A 24883-nucleotide genomic window follows, 5' to 3' on the forward strand; every position below is an offset into this window, starting at 1 on the left:
ATACAGTCAAAGTCTGGGCAAAATAAATCTTTAGATTTATACTGAAGTCATATTTCAAAATATTATTTCCCATGCTTTTGCCCTTTTTTTTTTTTTTAAACTCCTGTCACAGTATGTCCTGCTTTTTGTTCCTCCTGTTCACTTTTCTGGGAGACTGCTTCCTTCTCCTCCCCACCTTTTATTTTAACTTCTTTTCTTTCCTCAATATCTTGCTCCCCACCCCCCTTTTTCCCTTTCTTTCTTTAAGACTCTTACTCTTTCAACCGATCCCTTCACCTCCTACTCTTAATCTCTCTCCCATCTCTACAACCCACTTGCTCAACCTACACATTCACTCACAGGTCCTCTCTTTTTAAGTAGAAATAGCAACTATTAATTTATTTTCCATAAATAGACAATTACTCAGAGGTACGCAGTGGCCAAAAAAGTCGCATGATGAAGTCAGCTGACTATCAGAGCCTGAGGGCTGTAATTAGCTCCTGGGGTTTGTATAATAATTGGAGATGTAGATGGCACTGGAATTGATTGCTGTCACCTGCTTTCTGAATAAAAACAGTCAATGAGGACAAAATAAGTCATCTTTTCTCCTGGCAAGAGATTTTAGCAAAACATTGCTTTGCTGACAGACTTCAAAAGCCTGAAAATATACCAATGTTTCATAAAATCATACTGCTTCATTTATTTTTGTTTAGAATGAGAGCCATGCAAGCATCCACTCCTTCCCTCTCACCCCTTCGCTACTAAATAGAACATCAGCTTTTTCTGAACCGCTCCTAGCTTCAAACAGAAATGGGCAACTATGCAAAAAAAAAAGCTTAGCATAATTAATTAACCCTCTGTTCCTTTGATAGCTATTTTCCTGAGGCTTTATTAATACAAAATGAAGCAAGCAAGCATCAAATCCTAGCACTAGAGAATCTATTTGTAATCTCCAAGCATGCAACCTTTTTGGAGTCAAAACACATTCTAACATAATTGAACCTGAGCAGAAGAATTCAGGTTAGCAGTCTTGTAAAATGGTATTTTTGTGGGTGATGAAGGTAGCTGTCACTGCTTTACAAGACACATACAGGATGTAAATGTAAAGCTAGGTAGTTGGTAGTAAGATATGGTGACCTTTTTCAAAATATATTTTATGTCTTGACTTAAAAATATTAAGATATTCTCTAAGTCAATGTAGCACAGCCATGCTTGTTTCTAAACCCTGGGTAACCAAGGAATAACATTGCCCCCTAATGGGAACACTGCAACAAAAGTCACCATCTGATGGTGTCATTTTCAGAGATAGTAAAAGTAAGTTATGATTTGTCTATTGCTTCAATAGTCTTATTTCTGAGAAGCCTAAATATTACCAGAAACGGGTCTAGGCAAAGGAAGACAAAGGTCTATTTCTTCACCAACACTTTTCTATTTTACATTGCAGTAATGGTACGAGGACACGTCCAGCGAGAATACACGGAGAAGCTATAGCGTGTTTTAAATTCATGATAGTTTACTCCATGATAAGTACTTAAATGCATGCTCTCATTTTGTCACAGACTTCCTTCTTTCTTTTAAACTGAGGTGTAAACTCCACGGCTGTAGATCAAATTTACTGCTACTATGCAGCTTTTGAGGAAAGCAAAGAAAATCACCGGAGCACTGAGAATTTAGAACTGGCAACTTGATGCACAAAGTGCTTGTGGTTTTTACTTCTAGCATTCTTATGCTTGTGAGACTGGCAGAAACCTGCCATGGGGCAAATAAACACCAGAGGTTCTCTGCCTGTATATTCATGTGAATACATCATTCTGAAATGGAAGCAAAGTAAGAGAACGTCCTCTCTTCTGGGGTTATGCTATTTAGAAGCTTTAAAATACACTTTCTTTCCTTGTTTTAAGCAAATTAAAGTAAAACTTTAACATGACAATGGCCCCCACACAACCCTGCCCAGTCTTCTGAAGACCAGAAAGGAAGGCCATAACCCCCCCTAGGTGTCCTTAACTCCTCCACATTCACAGCATCTTTATGTCAAGGACCTTCTTTTATGTCAAGGACCTTCTTAAGTGGGAAAGACAGGAACTGGCTCAGTCTTCACAAGAATATTCTTATCAAAATTTGGTAGAAGATGATTCATTTTAAAAAGCACAGCAGCATCCAAATTACAGATTGGTAGTTATGAAAATACAGCAAAATGAGAATTATGGTCCATCTCTCCTGATACTTGCATGATATTTGAGACAGGCTATATAAATGACCTGGATTATTACTGGCTTTCAAATATGTTCATATGACTCAAATATTACCTACATTGAAGCAGCACAGACTCCATTCTCCTAACTTTCTTAGATGGTCCTTGTTTTCACACAATACATGCCAAGCTTCAGTAAAATGCTTAATAGAATCATAGAGATTAGTATTTAGACAGGAGCTTTAGCTTTGATTTATATTAGCCTTTCTTAATTCCATTTCTATAAATAGAAAAATATATCTATTGTTCCATACACTTCTGCTCTTGGTACTTTTTTTTTTTCAGCTCTTCCTATACCAGCTCTACTTCCCAGGGTTATTACTGCTGTGAGAGGAGCAATGAACTATATCAGAATCAGTACTTTAAAAAGCGTAAGCTCAAATCAAAAAAAAAGCTCAATGCATTGGGATTAAAGCTATTAGCCGAAGTGTTTCCACTCTCATAAGAAATCAAAAGTTAGTTGGTTTTTTGTCTACATAACCCCACTGCCTGCACTAGCACCTGTAGTTGCATTGTTCAGTATTTTCAGGATTAAGGCACACTGATTTTACAGATGTTGACAAAGCTCTTAAAAACCTTCTGCTATCCTTGGGTGCATAATGCAAGAGTCTATAAAGAGAAGGTGATTTCACAGCTCTTTTTCATGTCAATCCTGATATGCACAGCACAAAAGAAAACTAAACTCAGAGAGATGACCAGATACGGATTTGATAAATGAATGCCAGCATTTATAAAAATGCTGTGCTGAACTGACAAAATGAGTAATTCAGGAAGTTATATGCAGCTGCAAGTTTTGGTCTCACTAGTAATATCTTGGTGTGGTCTTTGCCAAAGTGATCACAAATTTCTACAAGTTTCTTGCTGCCTTTTATTTTCTTCTTTTTTTTACAGTCTCTTGACCGTAAAGTAAAATCCCAAATTAACAAGATTTAAATCACAGGATTTTTATCTGTTATTAATGCCACTTCAACAATGTATAACAGTGTGCTGCAATAATTATGACAAAGAAAAATAAGGAATTGGCTGGCTTGATTTTGCTTGCAAAAGTTTAGATGACATTTATTCTCTAGTCTCATATTTATGTTTTAGAAGGATGTAATAACATACTGATGTCATGAAAATCTCCACTTTCCTACTTTGATCCAATCTTTTCTAATTCTAGAAATTAGCATTCATATTTAGAATGTCATAGGATCACAAAGCAGTAATTCAGCAGTTAACCACAAGTGGAATGTGAAACATCCTTGTTTCATCCTCAACTGCTGCATGAAGATCTTACCAGACTCTTTCAAGACCTTATGCTCTTCTTCACCCATAAGCCTGCTGCATCTACTTACAAGTGTAGATCACAACAAAAAACATTTGACAGAAGCAGATGGGAATTTATTGTTAATAAGGAAACTGAGGATTTTTTCCTCCTTATAGAGCTTTTACATAGTCTACTTATCAACAGTGGTTGGGAAGACCTGCTGACAGCATCTTCCCATTCATCACTGATCCAGGAGATTGAAATCGGTGAAGAAAAAGAAATGTGAAGGTCAAGAAAAACCTATTGATGCACTAAGATGTGTATAGTCTTTACAAAAATCTGAAGTCTTAATTGCTGATGAAACAACTCATTATTTTCTACATTAAACTTGCCAGTGTATGAAATAAACTTCAGCAACAGATTATTTTTTTCTCTACAAATGGTATCTATTTTTACCTCTCATACCAGGTATGAATGGCATACCAAGCTTTTTAGGAATAGTTGGGATCATCTGTTCATGAGAAAAACTGCTTTTTCAAAGTTAGCACAAATGGATGCCACTGAAGATCAGCAAATTGTCAGCTCCTTACTTAAAAGCAAATGAACAAACAAAAATCCCCACAGAGAAATAAACTGCCACCAACGACAAACACCCACAGAAACGCACTATATCAAGAGAAAAAGCATTCCTGAAAAGTAATTTTATACTTTTTTTTTCAGTGGCTGCACAGATCTGGGTAAGAATCTTTGTAATCACATTCACGTTAGTAGATTACAGGAAGGAGATTGTTGCACTCAGCAATTCATAAAAGCATCTGGTTTTTCTTCCTACAGGAATGAACCATACTTATGTGTACTGGCCATACTGTAACGTCTGCCTCTGTTTCAACAACCAAGGTGGCTGAAAAACTTGATACCAAGGGAGCAGATATGTACAAAAACAACAGCATGAAGAGCTTAGAAAATGCTTCAAGCCAGGAGAACTTTCTGTGCTCACAAAAACACTAAGAGTGATGATTAAACTGGTACTAACATCATCTAGACAGATTACAACACTAAATCTACAAATGCAAAATACAGACTTAAAATGTACAGAAGGAAATAAGCCAGTGGAACAATATGGCTTCTCAATGGTTAGAACCATCACTGAAGGTATAACAGTGCTGGACACTATTTAAGGCCAGGTTACATGAGTCTCAAATACTTTTTTTTTTTTTTTTTATGTCCACTTGTTAACTAATGTCTTTTCCAGTTAATGCACTTGATGCCAAAAAGCCAGACTCTGCTAGCTATAGGGAGTGTGAAGATAAGGAGCTCCACACAGGGAAACTGGAGTGAGAGGACATGGTGATGGGGTATTTAATCCTTCCTGAAGGAGAAACAAACCAACTATCCTCATGGCAAAGAGAAAAAGGAAAAACAAGCAACAACAGAAAGAGAACTAGAAGTTAAAAGGACTAGATTATAAATTCATTATAGAATTTATATATTCATTATGGACAACCTTTAAATACCATGGAACTGTTCACTCACTACTGCAAGGTTGCTAGAGCAACAATCACAAAAAAATATTTATACACAAATTAAACAGAAACAGGCATAAATGGTAAGGAGAATTACTAATTGTTCAGCCTTAATACTGTGTTCTGAAGCTGCTCTATAAATACAGAACAACAAAAACAGAAAACAAACCATCATATCTCAAACTTTATAAAACAAAGAGATAAGACCTGAACAATTATTACATATTTTTATAAATATGTAAAGAGGACTGCCTTTATGGTTGCGTACTGTGTAGTGCACACACACACCCCTTTAAAACTTAAAATGGCAATTTTACAGCCAAATTTTCTTCAGCATTCTTGTCACACAGACTCTATCACTGACACTAACAGCTACATTAATCATTCTTAATTTTACTTCCCAAGAGCAGCTGCCCTCATGGTTCAATCTACTAAAACAGCTCTTGACCTATTTGTTCCCACTGCCTCCACTGATGCTTGCCGCTGTAACAGCTCACCTGGGACAACATATTCTGTTTTCTGCTGTATCTAATCACCAAACTTCACAGTTCTTACAAGACTAATACAGACTGGTGTGCTTAATCACAAGAGAGACATCTCATTATCTCATAAGAAAAACAAAAACGGGTTATATTTTGGGTTACTTTTGCTATATGTGAAATGAGTGATGTTTGCAAATAAAAACAAAAGCAGTGTCAATGCATACAAATGAGACATGAGACTAAGAAAACAGTACACACCTCTAGAGAGGGCGGGAAATTTTTAAATCATTCCTTCCTCACTGCACAAGGTGATGAAGAAGTTACATTTTAAGTGAAAACTAGAAAAAACAGGAATATTGCTTGGAAAAATAAATGACTATGGAAAGAGAGTAAAATATATTATACAATCTATCTCTCTAAAGAGCTACTATTTTTTTCCTTATAAATGCAACTAAATGGAAGAGGCAATGAAAGGAACTCATAATTATGTAACTGCCTTGTTGAAACAAACCAAGCTCTATATCTGGAAAAGTAATTCTCCTGCCATTAGTCATATTTGGATTACTGTCCAAATCTAAATTACTAGTACTAAATGGAAACAGTACAGCTCTGTTCTAGGACCCCATTACCCTACATTAAAAATGAGCCCATTTTATTGCAAGATTAAATACGACTAGCTTGCTACATAACAATGAAAAAAAATACTAACACAGTACATAAACAGCATGTGAACACTTGAACAGTGAATAGATGACATTTATGTCTCCACACTGTTTAAAGCAATGTCACATACATTTACATAGTGCCTTTCACCCGGACACTTCAAAGGCTGCCTTCAGTTTTTCTGAGTGTAAGACAGATATTAAGAACACCAACAGATCTGATTTGGATCTAAATATGAAAATGTATCGCTCTATTCAGAAGTGTGCAAAAAGCAAGTGCCTTGTTTTTAAATGTTGTCCCTACCTCTTCAGAGGATACGCACTAGAACCCTTTAAATAATGTAACTGATAGAGGAAAAAGCACTATTTCCATATATAGCACAATCAGGAAACAGAAGTACACAATAATTTAAGAAAGAAACAAAAAATATTATAGTAAACAAAACAGAAAGTATAAGTAGAAACAATCAAGAAATGTTATCGCATTTAAAAAAGATCGTTCAAGTTGTAGTACAGGAAAATACTTGAATCAGATCATGGGGAAAAAAAAAGTTCTTCTGTGTACAAATTCTGAAGATGAGGACTTAAAACTAATTCTTCTTTCCTGGGTTATTTCACTCTTGACACTGGCAACTAATGGAGTTATAAAAACGGAATTGCTGGTATCAAAAGACGCCCTGCATTACCACAACCAACAGTATTAAAATCCGGCTTAAGAAATTTAAAATACGCTAGCAAGTTAACTGTGATTTTAATCAAGCCCTTTTGTTTTGCAAAAGTAAGAGATATCCTCTATAAAATTTCCACACATCCTTCCCTATATCACTGAAGAAGTATTTCATAAACGTTTTAAATTTTGTAAATACACATTAAAACCAATAGTTTGTACAACTTTATTTAAAGTTTCATTAAGAAAACTATTTCCATATTTTTCCAATGTGAGGAACACCTATCTTTTACTGGAACAAACTAAACTTGTAGAAAGTGATTTATTCTGATGAACAGACAAGGTGGTTTATTTTCAAAGATACATATAGAGTTACTGACAAAACAGTAGAAGTGCTGGAAATTAAGTATGATATATGAATTTAAACAGTACTTAAGTTTTCTTGTCTTGTCAAAGTCACAATCCACCACAATGCAATTCTCCAGCAAAGATACATTCTCTACGCATCATTTCCAATTTGGTAATTCTCAAAAAAATGTTTCTCTAATGATTAATAAGTCCTATACGCATTTTAAGACTTGAGGGTTATATATTTAGAATCCTGACTTATCTTTTCACTGGCTATCAGCAAAAGGTATGTTTCTTTCAAAATCACATCTTAAGTATTTCAGAGTCCTACTTTATGCAATATGACGTTGAAGGGATGGTGTGATGAGTATAAGGATTAAATAATGTTTTACACAAAAAAAATAGAGTCACCTTTCGTGCCCTCAGCTTGGTGGAATTTATTTATTAAACTTTGTGATAATTCCTCTGTTGGTGTCAACTGTTATAGTTCAAATAGAAACGATGGAGCTAGAGACATGCTGAGGAAACTGACTAGCTCTCTGGGGGTTCAACCATTCTCTGCCAAGTCATGTTCTTCCAACAATGATGACATTATTTGGTGATTTCAGGGAAAACAAAAAACAAAACAAACAACAACAAAAACCCAGTATTTTATCCTATATATGTATATATATGTATATATTAAGCTTTTAAATAGGCACATGCAACATTTCATACTGGTATGGCATCAAACATTTCAGTGTTTTAAGCTGTAAGGAATATATTTTATTCCACTTCTATCATTAGCAAAAAATCGTAAGGAGAAACTGTAAACTCCTGTCTTTGAAAAACTAGAAGTATGACCTTACAGATTACAGACACCGTTCTAAACTTTGAAATATCAAAACATACAGATCTTGCATGGCTACTAAAAGCTGGTATGGCTATGTGAAAGCAGGGGTATACTGTCATGTGTGTTGTCATTCTAAGTTTTTTCACTTGAAATTGGAAAACCTTCAAAATATTTCAAGCCGACTTCTCTTCCCTAAACTGTTCATCATAGTCTTTCAAATAAAATGCCTGTGAAATAGGTAATGCATGCAGTAAGTGGCTGAAATTCAGAGAGAAAACGTCCACCTTAATTGAAAGCATACAATTCAAAGTAAATTATAATACAAGTAGAAATTATCAGTACAGCCTTGATTTTGTTATATGCTTCAAATTTGTAAACAGTGATCTAGCGGTGCACTAAACATATGCGTTATTCAGGTATTTTACTTAGCTGGGAGAGGGTATGTAACAATGGTGGAGGGACACAGTGCGCAGTAGGGTTTAAAACAATTTCAGAAATCAATCACAGCACTTGAATGAAATAAAATGAACTTACCTTTCCTGGCAGTAACAGAAGGCTCTTACCATAGAACAGACATGGGCAACATAGCATATGATGGGAATATTTCGTGGCTCATCATCTCAAATGATGAGAAAAGCATTGCCCATGGATAATGTATAAAAAAGGCAGAGATGGGCCCAAGTTTTCTGACATTTTTAGTACTGAATCTACTACTGCTGCAGCAGCATAAGCTCAATTCAAACAAGCATTATTAGTAGTAGTATTCTGGCAGGCTTTCCAGTTTTTCTTGACAAAAGGAAGTGTCCATTCCTAACAGTCTATATCCCAGTAAAAGATTTTACATTAAGAAAAAAGCACATCTGTCAACTATAAATGCTTTATTTGCCACGTATTCAAATCTTTAAGAACAATGAGGATTTGAGTTTCTACCAAAAAAGAGTCAGAATTTTGCAGTTAAAGAGCTAGGAAAATTAGATATATTGGATGTGAATTGGTCCCACACTTACAAATCTGCTGCCACCATGAGCTACAAGAGTACTCAGAGAAACAACTCCTTCACTATTAATAGCAACAGCCAAGGTGAACAAAGCTTTTCTGTATGTCCACAAATTCTGTTTTACCCTTAAAATTCTTAATAGATTTACTCACAAAAATATGAAAGTATTGAAAACATTACATGGACTCTATGACAATTGCTTTCTAAATATATTATACTCACAATATATGAATTGCTCTAATGAATAACTAATGGAAATTAGACTTCAGATTTCTCAAATTGTAACAAAAAATAAAGAACCATTATAGCAGAACAAAGGCTCTTAAAAGAAAAAAATGATGTTTTTTAGAAAATGTTCAAAACAGACATCTTCATTCAGTCTGCTAATAATTTATATCATACTACATAAAATAAAACTTACTTAAACATGATCTTTTTCCAGCTGTGCTTGCACCTCCTGAGCATAAATTGCCTCCTCGATGGACGAGCTCAAGTTCCAAGTTTGTTCTGCATGAAAAACATGAGGGTTTTAAATGGAATAGCATTGTTCAAGCTTCTATAGACATGACAGTCACCATAAACTCCCAGCATACACTGAATGAAAGAAAGCTGTAAACTAATCTTTAGTGTTAGGTACTGCCAAAATATGACCAAGGATAAAGCAAACATTACCAAGATACTGACACATGTGATTTAAAATGGTTTGATTAGTAAGTACTATATTAAGAGAGCGACTACAGTTGTGACTGAAGAATAAAATGTTAATTCAGCAGCATTTTTCTGTATGCACACAACTCCTTGATAATAAGGGAATTTATGTGCAAATCTAAGATGACAATGTACAGTTTGGCTAAATTTCAATCAATCAGATAAGTCTAAAAAGAGTTCTCTTCAATGGCAATGCTTTTGTTTTCTTTAAACAAACAGATAGTACAATGGATATGCCATCAAGTCATTAAGTATGAAACTAGTTTAAGTTATAATGGAAGCAATGACCTTTATTGACAAGTTAGTTAAGAAAAGTCTGAGAGGTTAATTCTGAATGAAACACTGGTATTCACTGCAGCTTGTTAGTATGAAACAGGAGTTTTGTCACTAAATCTCTACTTCACCACATTGATGATTGCTTTCTTAGTATTACTGTAATCTGATACTTAGGTGCCAATTGCTTAGGCCATATTCGATAGCTTTGTTTGATTTTCAAATTGGATGTTGCAGTACTGTGTTATCTTTTACCCCCAAGACTTGGAGCAAACAATTTACTTTATGCTCTCCGAGAGGTTGTTTTAACAAATACATTCCGTTAATTAAAATAAAGGAATAATTGTATTATTATGAAACATTATTTTGCTAATTTAATACAAACTGCAAAGCTCAGTCCAAACATACTTAGTCCTTCAACTAAAATCATACAATTTTAATTTCAATATAACATGACTGAATTAATATTAAATATATTACATGCATAAAACTCTAGAATAGATTTCAAGTAATTTATGTAAGAAGAAGCTACAGGATGACTATTTTATTCAAAATAGAATATTTCTTTAAAATTTCAGCTCCATCAGTTTGAAAGAATAATGTTTTTGATATGCATTGTTTGTCAAGATACTTTCATATGCTTCTAAAATAGTAACATTTCAGAATATTACTGTCCTTAAGTTTTCAGCTTATGCCACCCATTTCTGAAGGAATGCTTTAATCCTCTCTGCTCAGAAAAAAAGGAATTTAACATTGATAATGTGCCTGCTCAGAGCTCCATCTGGTTGCTGCTGATAAGGGCATCTGTGTGACAGGGGAATTTTCCACTCTTCAGGCGATTTGCAGTGCTCACTGAACTTCTAAAAATCTACCAGCAAAGAAGCAGGGATAGGGATTTCAAATTAGTGGACAAAATAGCAACTGTAGATCAGCATGTGCTAGTTCATCATGGGAATATAAATGAAACCAGTATATTTTATTTCTACAAACCTTCTGATAACTAATTTGGAGAACAAAATTAATGGCAGCCTCCTATTAAAACCAAGAGAATTAAGACATTCAGGTAGGTGTTTTTGATTTAAATCTAAGAGCAATTTTAGATCCAGAATGTTCAATTTCCCTTTTACCAAGACATATGTATAATTTTACAAAACAAAACTCAGAATCCTGAAAAAAACTCTTCTTGATGCACTCTTCACTGTAGTTAATGTATGGAGAAAGATTTCTAGAAACATACTCTCTCACATAGCATACTAATTCTCCCTTCCCACACTTCTTCATTGCCCCAAGCTTCTCAAAGTCAGCAGCTTATTAGTTCAGCTTTTTTGAAAAGCTAAATATTAGCCTTTTCCTTTAAGACAGCTCCTTTGAAACACACCTAAGCCTTGGTGGAATAGCACACAGAAAGGAAAGCATCTTCTGTGACACTGGAATACTTGTCCTTATAAAGCTGTTCCACACCAGGTACAGCTCTAATCGTTTTTCAAAAGGACTTGCATTTCTCCTCCCTATTCAAGCTCCCTTCTCTCTTGGGATCTGATAGAAACGCTTGAGTTCCACCTACCCTCTGCTGAAGGAAAGCAGAGCTCTCACTGTCTATTTTCTCAATGGAGAAAAACTCGGGGCATCTGATAGCAAAGGATACTTGCAGAGACCACTCTGTGTTCCACTGTTCTATCTCAGCCCCCTCAACATGAAGAAAAGAGGAGAAAGAAAATCCATATAAGTGACTTATTCCTTTATCTAAAAATCTTTGTGCCATTCATTGGAGCAACGAGTTTTGTAGAACACTGGCTTTATCTTCTACACCCACAGAAAAAAAAATGAGAAGATAGATTTTGTTCAGTTGTACTGAATCCTGATTAAAAACTGCTGTACTTCATGCCTTTTTGTGGGCTTTCATGGAAGAAGGAATGTCTCGGGGAAACATACCAGGGTGCGTGGATACTGCCAGTTTCTCAGAACTTTTGCCAGGACAGAGTATGAGAAGGTAAAAAAAAAAAGCAAAACCTTCTGCAGAAGGAGAACGTATTTGGATGGACCTCCTCATTCCAACAGGACAGAAGAATCATGTTAAATACTACCATCTTACCCACTTCACCTGACAAAGACAACTTATATGTGAAAAGACAAGTATTGAGACAGACTGGAAGAAAAAGAACACATGGTTCTTGTATCGGTTTATACAGAGCTGACTCCAAAAAACAGACGTAGATTACACAGCCAACAAAGCACGAGACCTATTGTTATGCAATACAGAAACATCCTCCAAGCTACCACAAATGACAGTCAAAGTTATGAATTACTATGAAGCTATTAGAATTAAAGCAAGGCACACAAGATTTATGAATGACACTATACTAATACCAAAAACGTCAGCAAAGACGAGGAAGGATGCATAGGTGAAGGGTATGACTTCAACAAGGCCTGATGCTAGGGAAAGGGGCAGGTAGCTAAGGAGCTGCTGCTCCAGCTGTGCACGCAAATCAAAATGCCAAAACACTGAATGCCTCTTTTGCTATGAAAGCAGGCAGCGGCTAGCTCTCCCACTAACTAGTGGAGAATTCCCTTGTAATTTCTTTCCTCTGTTACCAATGACATCTGTCCAGGGTAGCAAAACCAAAGAAAGGGCAGCAAGGTCCTGTTTTCCTGAAGCAGAAAGGATAAGCAGCTGCAAGTGCCTGCATCTTGTTTAACCGGTAGCACACCCAGTTCAACAAGCAGAAATCTACTTCAAAGCTGGCCTCCAAAATAGCATCTTTGGGAAGACTGCACAAGATGTCAGCTTCTGATTGAAAATGGAACACGACTTATAAAAAGATTAACAGTGTTTTAAATTAATTCACTTGCAAATATATGGGGGTCAATAAAAATATCATTAGATTACATTCAAATGTTTATTTAAGCATGCACTGCTGACTTTGACCACTACCAATGTTATATTAAAAACCAGGAAAAAATTTGATTAACAGCTGCAGATGGTCTGACCAAAGACTATGGAATGTTTCATAATACATGAAATTACAAGCACTCAATGGTGAATTGATTGGTAAGGAACACCAAAATACTATCACCTCAAAAAGAACTATGGATGGAAATAAGGAAGAAACAGACTGAGTAACAGGAAGAGCTTCCAGAAATTAAGTTACTTCAGTCTGTGATTTGAAAGTACCATTGTGGATAGTCCACTGTTTGGATACTTAAAATTAAATGAAACAAACAAAAATTATACAAATAAAATTATTATTTTTTTAACCAGCTCACTTAAATTTATTTCCATATATGCAAACTGTAAGGTTTTATTAACCTGTCTTCAGAGGTTTAAAAAAAAAAAATCAAATTCTTTAGTTCTTATACAACTATCAAGTACTTGAAGTCTGTAAATCTGTATTCCTGAATTAAAAGACAAGAGAAGTTAACCTTTTTGTAGAAGACTTGCCAGGCATACTCATAAGTGATCTTACGAGTTACAGTAACAATATGGAAGGGTGCATCCAACACCTGAAATCCTTCATACAAGGATAAATGGAAAACAGCTGACAGTAGTCTGACCAAACAACATTTCACATTGAGTACAGTAAACATCTTAATCCTAGTGACAAATGATAAATTGACCCCAGCACTGCAAGAAGCAAGGAAACTGTTCTAGTTTGATGTGTTTTTAACTCTTGGAAGAAAAACAAAATATCTTGGGCCTATGATGTTGATACAAAAATCATAAAATAGATCTATATTTAAAATATGCTTAGTTAACATATGTAACATTACACTCAAATATATTATAACAAAATTTTTATACCTTAAATGGCTTGTAAAGTTACTGTTGCAAGTGATCATAATTTCATACAGGAAATTTTAATTTTGAGTCATTTGTATTTTATGAAGATTATTAAATAGTATTGACCAAGTACCTAATTGCCCCAAATCTCAACATTATTTACTCTTGTATACAATATATCACTTAAATTAATACAGAATAATCTTCTCTCTTGCTACGTATATAATTTAATTTCTCTTCTTAATCAAGGCTCTGTTAAGATGCTCTTATACATTATATATATATATATATATATATATTTAATATATATAAATTATTGTATAATTCTGTTAGCAGAAACTTTAAGTTGGAAGGGAACTCTGGAGATCATATGGTCCAACCTTCTGTCAAAAGCTGAGCCTCAGATTTGATTACCCAAAGCCCTGCCGAGCCTAGGCTTGAACACTTCCACCGCTTACGTGGTAAAGACAGTCAGCAAACAGAGTTTATGGAAAAACCGTAAAAAATGCTACTGGATTATATCACTTCCATGCTTGCACTTTCTCTGCAGTCACCACCTTCCCTGCAGAGCTTACTTATTAAGGGTTTTGAAAATTGGTTGCTTAATGAGTATTTCAGCATCTTCTTATGGAAAAACCTCGTATTATAGTATATTATAGTAAATCCAAACAGTTTTATATTTCAGAGCATCTTAAAATGAATGCTACAGAGACAGAGGGAGGGACTGGTTCCTCTTCTTGGCTATGCTTGCTCTGACACTGACAGCAATAATCTGGAATCACATATCACAGAAAAAATACTAGTACTTTTGACACTGTTAAAAAAAATATTATATGACAAGAGATCCCCATCTGCTGATACAGGAAAGGCTCCTTCTGTGATCCCCAATTAAGTAAGCAAAACTAACATATAATGGAGAGATGAAAAATACCCTGTGATTTAAAAAAATAGAGAAAAACTAATTCTGCTAAGTAACGGCAAAGAAGATTTAATAGTTTGGGAAAGGAAGGTAGAAAATAAATTCAACATAAAATTTTGATATATGGATAGCAAAACATTGGATAAAGAATAGAACTAGATAAGCAGCACACAAGATGTTCTCCACGTTTTGCTCCACTGCTGCATAAACTAAAAATGAACTGAGAGGCACGTAATTCCATCTTACATATGCCTGCATATAAAAATCAGAAAATACAACCTTGATATACTAATTGCTCAGAAAGCACTTTTTAGGGAGGATGTGATAGAATTTTAATTAAAAAAATTAAAAAGGAAAACTTATGTGGTAATACCATTAGCGATAACCAAAATTTTTCTTCTTACATTGTATGATTCTCACCTGGCTACTGAATACATAAACAGAAAATCATTGTCAGGTGATCCAGGACTCTTGCTGTAATCTGTGTACTTCTTCTGTGTGGTACTTTTTATGTCTTTCATTACAGATTCCATTTCTTTACTGAGATTGGTTTCAGACTATGAACAAAGACAAAAGATTACTTAACTCTACCTGAAGAAATGCAATAGCTGATCACAAAGTATACTAATTTCATATTTATAAAAACATATTTGCAATCATGAAAAATATTTATTAAATGTTAATATTCTGTCTCACAGAATGTTTTGTTATTCTGATTTGTTCAGAATAGTGCAAGCAGTGAGATTCTTGAACTTGCATTATTTTAGAATGTATCTGCATTGCACAAGTACATGAAAATAACATCTCTATCAAGACAGGAAGGCTAACAATAATAACAAAGTTAATTCCATGATTCAAAAAGACCTCACAAAACTTTGCAATATGGGAGCATCCGCTACACTGCATGCCAAGTACAACAAATAATCCATACCCAAGTGTTCATAATAGACATTCTTTAAATAGATTCCAGTTAGAAGGATATTGGTGTTTTCACATTGTCAAGAAATGATACATGAATTTAATATTACATGACTCAATTCTATGTAAATTACTATGGAAAGAAGTGAAAATGTACTCCAAAAAAATATATGAATCAAATTTCTTCATAGCTTTTTATGGCTTATTTTTAACAGGCACTCCAGTAAATGCTGTAAATATTTAAAATATTTTGCTTGAACAATAAAATGTTATCTTCTTTATCAAAAGGAAATTAAGTTTCCCATGCTGTCGAGTTTCTAAGAGGTCACAAATGCAATATAATGTAAAAACTGAAAGGTAGAGGCAAATTAACAAGGATCTTTCTGCCTTACACTGATGCTTACTGGGAAAGTTCCCAGCTGTTCTTGAAGGTCTTCCACCTCCTGTACAAGATCTTGCATACACTTGTTACTATGACTTTGCCAAAGGCTTCTTTCCATGTTGTTTCCAGGATAACAAGGAAGAACACTGTTAGCAAACTGCCTACAGAGGGGACAGGTAAATTCTCCTTTGTCGACTGAAAAACCCTGGAGGACCTGGTCATTCTAAAAGAAAAAGAAAGTATAGCTGAAATTTGCCAAAGATTAGACTTCGTAGTTTTGGTTTCAGGTGCATTGATCAAAATTCTAAAACTAAAAACTGTAAAGAAAGAAAAAATTTCACTCAAGTTAGTAGCTAGGGCTTTTTCACTACAGACATTACAACCCTCAAATTCAACTACTCACAACGTCTAATTTAAAGTACTCTTCATTGTCTACAATATCACCATAACAAACTACAGAACACTTCAGTGTGGTATTATGAATATTTCACATGTGCTCTATCAACTCCCATTGTTTGAGATTCCCTTAGTAGCAACTTTTCATTTGTCAAAAGGTAGTTTTATTTTCAGTCATGAAAAATACTCGATATTTCTCAAAAGTACAGGCCAAGAAACTTAATCAAGTAGCCACTGGAGGGCAGCATGACAAAAAAAGCTTATTACTTCCTCTTTACCACAAAGGATAAGAAAATGGATATGGAAGTATCTGTTTGGGAAGTGGGACCACTTTCAGAGTACTCCCGTTACTGGCAAATGACCCTGTTTCAGTGTTGTGAATAGCCCCAAGGGTCCCGGTAAACTTAGGCATACTCTTCTGGATGTTGATCTCTGATTGTATTACATAAAAATAAATGTTTAATAAAAATAGATGTTTAATCCAGATGAACACAAGTCTATATAAATTATTTTGGTACTAGGAGTGCTAGGAATTGTCATAATTATTGTACACTAATAAATAATAAAAATTGTTATAATCTAGAAATCTTCAAGAACAGAATGAGACAGAATAATAATTTATTGGCTGTTTAAGTGAGAAGCCACCAGGAAAGGGAATTCAGTACCTATATGATGCAAAATGTTATTTTTCTAATATTCCGTAAATTAAGATTCTACAGTGAAAGCCCAGATTTTACTTATTTTGATGTCATAATTAACCCTAAAAGGATCTTTACATTTAAATAGAAAAGAACAATTCATCATTGAATCCAATAAAGGTGGCCCAGCTACCAGTTCCTCAAAGGGTAAGTTTCACAGTATGAATAATGCTAATACTACAACTACAGAACATTGTTAATAATTTTTCTCAGGAACACAAACATATGAAAAAAATAAAACTAAAGAATTACCACATGAATTAAACTTCAGTGATAAAGCAATTTCTTATCAAACAAAAAGTTATCATTTAGTGTAATAAAATAAAGACTAAATACCATAGAAAACAACAATTGCTTAATCTGATCACTTCCTACCACTGTGGAGCTTATGGTAACATTCTAGAGAGTCACTGAGGAGATCTGTAATGGGGCTGCAAAAAGGTTGAGGGGGTGCAGGAGGCCAGCAACATCAATGGAAACACAAATCAATTTTCTCAGACCATGCAAAAACATGAATGTCTGTTCCAGCCTACAACTTCTGAGGCTTAACTAATAAACTGTTTTAAAACCATATACATAGAAGTAATTTCCTAATAATATTTTCTAAGGAGAAGAAAAAAGGGGGGGGGGGGTTGCAAAAGGCATCATTCACAAGAGTGAAGCCATTTCAACTCATTTATTTAAACTGTTTGTATATAAGTAACATATCTTACCTAACTAGAAATAAAAATCTAACTTTCCTAATATGAAAATTCATGTTTGAAATTAACCAAACTTATGTTTGTAAAATACGTTCTTCAGTAACTTCTAATGCAAATTAAACATCAAAATAGGAGTCTATGAAATAGAAATAAAAAAACTAAGAAATTCTTTACCTGAATATGTATGACAGGAAAAAAAAAGAAAATCAATGATTTTTTAAATAATAGTATTAATTTAGTTTTTTTTCCTGATATATCAGAATAACTGAAAATGAAACGCTTCCGCTAATAACGTCACAGTGTAGTAAGATCTAACATCTACATTTCAGAAACATCATAAAAATATCTTATCCACTGATGCAAAACTTAAGTATCCAATCTTTTTTTCCCTGAATTGGACAATGTAAATCCAATGGATTCTATTGAGAACAGTTAAAATCCAAGTAAAATGATGATCTTTGTTTTACTTACCCGTAAAGATTCCATGTAAGATTTATGACAATCTATGTGCAAAGTGTGACCACAGGTTTGTACATAAACACCTCCTTCCCAGCCTATTGACACTGCTTGAAGGCAGGAACTCTAAAAAAAACAATCAAAAAAACAGAACAAGTAAGAAAAACAAAGAACTATATATATAAGGGTTACAAGGTATTTACCAAAACTCATTTTAAGATTAGAAATTTTTTTATTTGCATTCTATCTAAATGACATATATTATGGAAATAACTTATCCAGATGAAAAGTGATCTATTTAAGTGATTATTCCTTCAGTGGGAAAAAAATATTCCCTGACTGGCAGGAAATGTCATATTTCAGTTAAGAACATGCAAAAGTAACCGTTATGGAAAAAAATTGGCCTGTTTTGTCCAGACTGTATATAGCACATTACTTTTTGATATTCCACACACACACACACCCATGATCAAGAATTAACAATTAACTGCTTGTGTTTCACAACTTAAGATTTTTCACATCTGAGTGAAATTATTCTCATGCCTCCTGAAATCTGCTGCTAGAGGAAGGACTCTTACTGGGAAGGACACAGTAGATAAACAAAAGGACTTCTTGTTGCTTAGCTCAGCTGAACAAGCCACTCAAGACATGAACAGATGTTTCCATTTTTATGCCAAAAGAAATTTAAGGATTAATTCTTTCAAACAGATTTTTTTTTTTTTTTTAGCACAGTATTGACCTGGAAACTTGAAATCAGAAATAGCTAATTCAACTAATGGTTGAATCAGGACTGAAAGTCTTAAAAGCAGGATGCATTTGCTCATCGCATTCTAGTGTATTTTAGACTAGTCTGTTGGTAGTGTTACCATACAGAAATGGAAAAATACACTTCGGTGAGATCAGGCATTTGAGTTAGCAGTTTGCTTGGAATGTCTTTCATTTGCAGGATGCAAATGTAAAAATAAAGCTACAGTATTACTTCAGTACTTTTAATCTATTCAGTAGGAAGTAACGTTCATTAACAATGGGGAACATTAAACAAACATGGGTATACATTACCTACACACACAGACTTGACACTTCCTCAGCATGAGAAACTGAGATGTTATACAAATACCCGATAAATAAAGAGTGCTACTTTATTTTTAGGCAAATATCCATATTAAAAAAAGAAATCCTAGGTTAACCGAGGACAGCTTCATAGAAACAATGTCTAACGCCATCAATGCCAAAAAGAAAAACTTGGCCAGTTTCAACTATCTGTGGATCACAGACTGAGAAAGCTAGCAACCATATATGAGTAAAAATTCTTTTTTTTCCTTCTCCTCTTTAAAGCCAATATGTAAGCTTCTAAATGGAGATTATTTGGTTAAATCTGCCTAAGAGCTAGTATGTCGCCTGGGACTAATCTATAAACACAAATCTAGGGTCATAGGACACATTTCCTCCTCCCCAAGAATAATTTCTGGGAAGAGATTCGTATCATCTTACAGAACTGTTTTATACTGTAGCAGGGAAAATATCAGACAGCATTTCCATAAAGGTCTAACAGTGAGTGAGTCCTGTTAAGCAAAAAGAATTGGCTCTCAAAATTAAATATGAAAAGCTGTAACGTATTGCTTTTAGTTACATGAAGCAATACAAAACTCTGCTTGGAACAACTAACATAACTGCAAAGCAGACAATAATATATCAATGAAAGTAAATGCGAACTTCAGTCATTTTGTACAGAGTTGAGGATATAACAGAAAAGGATCAAGTCTTCTGCTGGCCCCTCATTCCCATTCACCCATCTTCACTTTCTCTGTGGTTGTTCAGAAAACAATTACAGGTCAAAACTACTCTTTCTACTTCCTCTCTGCCACTGAAATACTTTTAACCAAGAGTAATTCTTGGTTACTTGTAGTAAGCAGTTCCTAGTAAGATTGGGTCCACAGAATGGCTGCAAGAAAGCTGGTGTTTTGAAAGTAATACCTAAGACAGCAAAAGCACCTCTCAATTGTGTGGTTACACTGATTTATGAAATACCCTCTTTTAGACAAGATCTGCATAGATATTTAACAAATATACATTCCGTAGACATACTATTTGCCTGTGCTAAAAACGTAACTAGGGGAAAGCTAGACACTATTTAAAAATAAGGACGCTATCAAATGTAAACACTTTGTAACTACTGCAGTACAAACTGTTTGCTAAAAGTAGAAATGAAACTAGGAGGAGGACTCTTACTTTGTAATTTCCTATACCTTTTCACACACCTCACTTCATAAATGGTAGTACTATTCAAATGAAATACTTACATCTTTAAAGTATCGCTGTAAAGTTGTAAGCCTCACATCATGCAGTGCTGCACAGGTATCCCTAGAGTATATCTGCTCCTCCTCAGTAGTTGGCAGTTTCTTTGGCTCAGTGCTATTGCGGCATTGTCCCAACACTGTATACAGAAAAGAAGCAAGAAAGAAAAACAATATGCTGAAGAGTTAAGAAAACAAGCAACAATTTCTGGTTTGTAACTACAATAAGTTCTGTTGATATTAAACAGTAAAAAAATTACTAAAGAAACTAAATTCTGAAAAGAGTGCTTTTGTACTGGAATTGTGTATACACACAGAGCTATTTTATTATTTTTTTTTTCTCTAGTGTCCATTTTCCTGCAGGTCTGCATATGTGCTACTTTTACAAAATAAACTACAACAGCGGGGAATTAAACTGTTCACTCTTCTCCCAAACATTTAAAATTTCCCAGTATCCTTAGATCTACAGATGAGCCTCAGGGCAGACCATCCACACAAAAAAAAAGAGGACTTCCATTCTCTTTCCATGCTCCATGAAACTCAACAATATTTACGCATGCATAATAAAAGCTGTATAAACACTGCTTATCTAACAAGTCACATTCATACCTGAAGATGCTTGTAATAGTACAACTAGCCCTGTAGGTCTGTCTTCAGTGGAAGGACCACTTTGCCCACAAATTACACAATCATATATTGCCTCAGAAACATGCTGTTCTGATGTAGCTATCTCCATGGCAATATCAGCATCTGGTGATTCTAAAAAAGGATAAGAAAACCAACATTATACAAAGGGCAAGAAATCCAATCGCACTGATGTAGTGAAGAACACGTCAAAATCATTTCTCTATAGTTAATCTAGAACCAAAATATTGAAGGTTACTTGAAACTAACCTTGCTGCTTCAAGCAGAAAGACATCTATACAAGGAAGTACATGTATTCTCATGTTCAAAACTATTTCTGGTGGAATTAAATGTTTAGTTCGAGTTCTGTATTAAGCTTCATCTTTTTAAAACATGAATAAAGATAAGAAGCAACTTCTATTTCATTAGATACTGTACTGAAAACTCAGAATATATAGGGATGAAGGGTAACGAATGTGAATCTCTACTAAAACCAGAGATGCTGATAACTAACATTTTCCTTCTAATTATTGCCAGATTAAGTCTGAAGAAATAGAAAATAATTTTAAAGATGATGAGACAAGATGAATGAATTAACCAGTAGCATCAACCCTAACGTGCAGATCTGGTCATCAGGTCTAACTGCCAAATTGGGAGTATGTCAAGTGAGCTCCTTTTAGACAAACCACCTTCAAGACCGAGATGCCTTCAGGCTATACCCCGTAAGTTGTATAAGAATCAACAGTACATGTTTCAACATTTATATTAACCTGGAAGTACCTGTTCTAATATATGTATTTTTTTATATATAAACTTGACACTTCTCCACCTTGGTTCTTCTATATCATACATACATCCTTCCACTGAGTTTAAAAAAATACTACTAGTAATCTGTCTTATCAACAAGCAGTATGTAATGCAGTCATTTTGTAACATAAATGTAGTTTAAGGAAACAAACTATTATTTATTTTTTTTTACATGAAACTTGTACAGTCTTTAAAAATTTGGGGTGCCTTAACAAAGCAATCTTCTGATATTCTATATAAAATGTAATGTATAATTTAAGATTAACTATAAAAATGTAATATCAGATCTGTTTTCCCAGTGGTCCACATTATTATTTCCTAGGTACACAGACAGAAGTGCTAAAAGCTAAAGATCAAAGTACTGAATCAATTACAACTAATGCAACTTCGTTCACATGACAAGTAGCGAAAGTATTTTTTTGGAGGCAGGGGGAGTGGAGGATGTTAAACAAAAGAGAAGGAATTTGTAGTTATTTCTACATCTGGTTCAATATCACAGAATGACTGAGGTTGGCAGGAACCTCTAGAGATCATCTAGTCCAACCACCCCACTCAAAGCAGGATCAGCTACAGCAGGTTTTACAGGCCTGTGTTCAGTCAGGTTACGTTACAATCAATGCTAAGTGAAGCTAGATTTTATCTGAAGATAAAATGAAAATTCTTTACTTAACAGTTTTCACACACTACTGATTTCTTAAGCTAAGTTCAAGAGAAATTTCATGCACAGCAGGAGAAAAGTACAGCATTTAAAATCATTTCTGCAGTCTGTGCAGGAACAGGCTGTGCCAAAATCCACTTGAGATGCTCTCTGCTGAAAAAAAAAATCTAGAAATAAAGCTAAGAATTCTTTTTTGTTTTGGAAGAACCACAGGACTAAATGATCCTCTCCTAAGTGCTCAGGAACACACGCGCTCAAACTCCTGCTCTAGAATATAAGGGTGCTTTGCTTCCGTTCTTTCCTAGAAGATGAGTTATCAAAAGAAGAACACCGCCTCCTGACCTTCATATGTGCCCTTTATCTCCTTAAGTAGGCCAAGGTGCTGGATAGAGAACCCAAAAACCTGAAGCATATCAAGAGTCCTTATGCAGAAATGCTTTTAGGAATGCTCTCTTCCGTAAGCCCACAGCAAGCTCAGAAAAGGAGGCCTGCTGCTATGAGGAGAGACCAGCTGGATTCAAGGCAGCATCTTTCTTTGCTACAAAAGAATCCATGCAATGTTCTCACTCACAAGGCAGAACCAAAATTACACTGTTTTAGTAAGTATTGATTTCTCAGTCAGTTATTGAGGGTCATATGAAAATGAACTACAATCTTCCTTGACCTACAGCTGTTAATATTGTACACATCTATCACCATCTAGTGGCAGTCAGACGAACAATGAACAAAAAAGCAAAATGCATCAACTGCAAACTTTTTTATTGCAAGAGTCCAAGCAAGCAGAAAGCCTTGTAGCAATTGTTTACTTCCTCCTGTTACATTAAAGCTGCTTTTCATATTTAACATCACCTCATAATTGTGTAATGCATACTCTCATATACCTGTATATCAAAAATACATGACGTGACCACAGAGCTCCTGTCCTTATAGTTTTCTAAAATTATGTCAATGAAACAAAATATGCAACCATTCAATATTTTTTTAGTAAGCGTAGGAAGAGAATAGTGTGGCAATCTCATTTTGAACAATTCAGCAGAAGTCCTTAGGATCAGCTAACATTCTACTGATAAAATATCATTCATTCATCATGAATTCCATATTCTAAACATAAGGAAAGAAAGATGTTAGTGTTTAAAAGGTACTTCCAATCAATTTAGAAGTATACAGATCAGACACATTATTTCCTATGTGCAGACAAATGAAAAACAAGCTAATTTTAGAATTCGTTAACCAAATAGATACTTCCTTCATAGCTACATCTAGTGCTAGGTGACTTCAGTGAACAGTAAAATTTCATAGGAGCTAGATTTCTAGCACGAAGGAGGACTTCCTAATAAATGATTTCCTCCAGAGAAGGCAAAAAAAGTCAATCTACACAAAATGCATAGGTAAGAGAAATAGGAAAGGATTTAAAACCTCCAAGAAATTATAGACTAAAAAAAAGACAGTTCTTTTTGAATGGACTACTACAAACCATGATTACTGGCTTAAACTAGTTTTTAGCTTCCTTCTGACAGCATAACTCCTGAGGTAAAAATAGATCAGTGGCAGTGTGGGGAAAAAAAATGAAGAAAACTCCACATATAGTGATCTTCTCAATCTTGCCATTCTAGTCCTCATCTTGCCTTCCAAAGTTTTGTCTCTGTGGAGCTCCTGTGAAAGCAGCAGACCCTGGCTCACTAGCTACGTGACCTACCTCTACATGCCAACACTAAGAAGGCTAAGAAGGTATTTCCATGAAAATAGCACTTCAGTTACATCTTAGAACATTGCATTATTGAGAACAAAAGGAATCCTCTGTCAGCTATTTTTAAAGATACAGGTTTGGGGGCATATTAACCTTCTACCTTTCAAGCAGGTTTTGCAGGAGCCTGAAGTTCTCTTCTGTAAGAAAATTGCTGTCACCCAAAACAAGATATCTCAACATGTCTCTGGAGATTCAGAAAGTAGGTACTGGCAACAAGAGAACAAGGAGGACTGATGTGCTTCTAGTTGATAGGGCAAAGCCTGGCTTTACCCGCCAGCCACCAGTCATATAAAACAGCAAGTGTATTTTATGTTAATCACTCTTTGGAAAACAACCAAAGATGCTCACGGTTTTAAATCTTTGGGGGAGTTTTATCTAATTGGTTTCACCCACACTTGCCCTAATGACATCAATGCCTGTGAAGGAATGAATTGGAAACACACAATAACAACACAACATACTGACACCAGTTCACCAAGTTTCTTTCCTGAGGTTTGTCTGCTGTCAGAGCAAACCCCACAGCCTTACAGAGTG

At 34.8% G+C, this 24883-nt stretch overlaps 1 protein-coding gene across 1 annotated transcript in view; it reads right to left on the reverse strand.

Annotated features, from left to right (window-relative positions):
* Positions 1-24883, reverse strand: part of UBR3 (ubiquitin protein ligase E3 component n-recognin 3) — a 105471-nt gene that overhangs the window by 25394 nt on the left and 55194 nt on the right. Inside the window, 6 exon segments of the mRNA XM_050711635.1 lie at positions 9412-9497; positions 15089-15225; positions 15991-16191; positions 18235-18345; positions 20520-20653; positions 21123-21272. Coding sequence (XP_050567592.1) covers positions 9412-9497; positions 15089-15225; positions 15991-16191; positions 18235-18345; positions 20520-20653; positions 21123-21272 — 819 coding nt within the window.

Source organism: Cygnus atratus, chromosome 6, assembly GCF_013377495.2.
Source record: "Cygnus atratus isolate AKBS03 ecotype Queensland, Australia chromosome 6, CAtr_DNAZoo_HiC_assembly, whole genome shotgun sequence".
Taxonomy (NCBI): domain Eukaryota; kingdom Metazoa; phylum Chordata; class Aves; order Anseriformes; family Anatidae; genus Cygnus; species Cygnus atratus.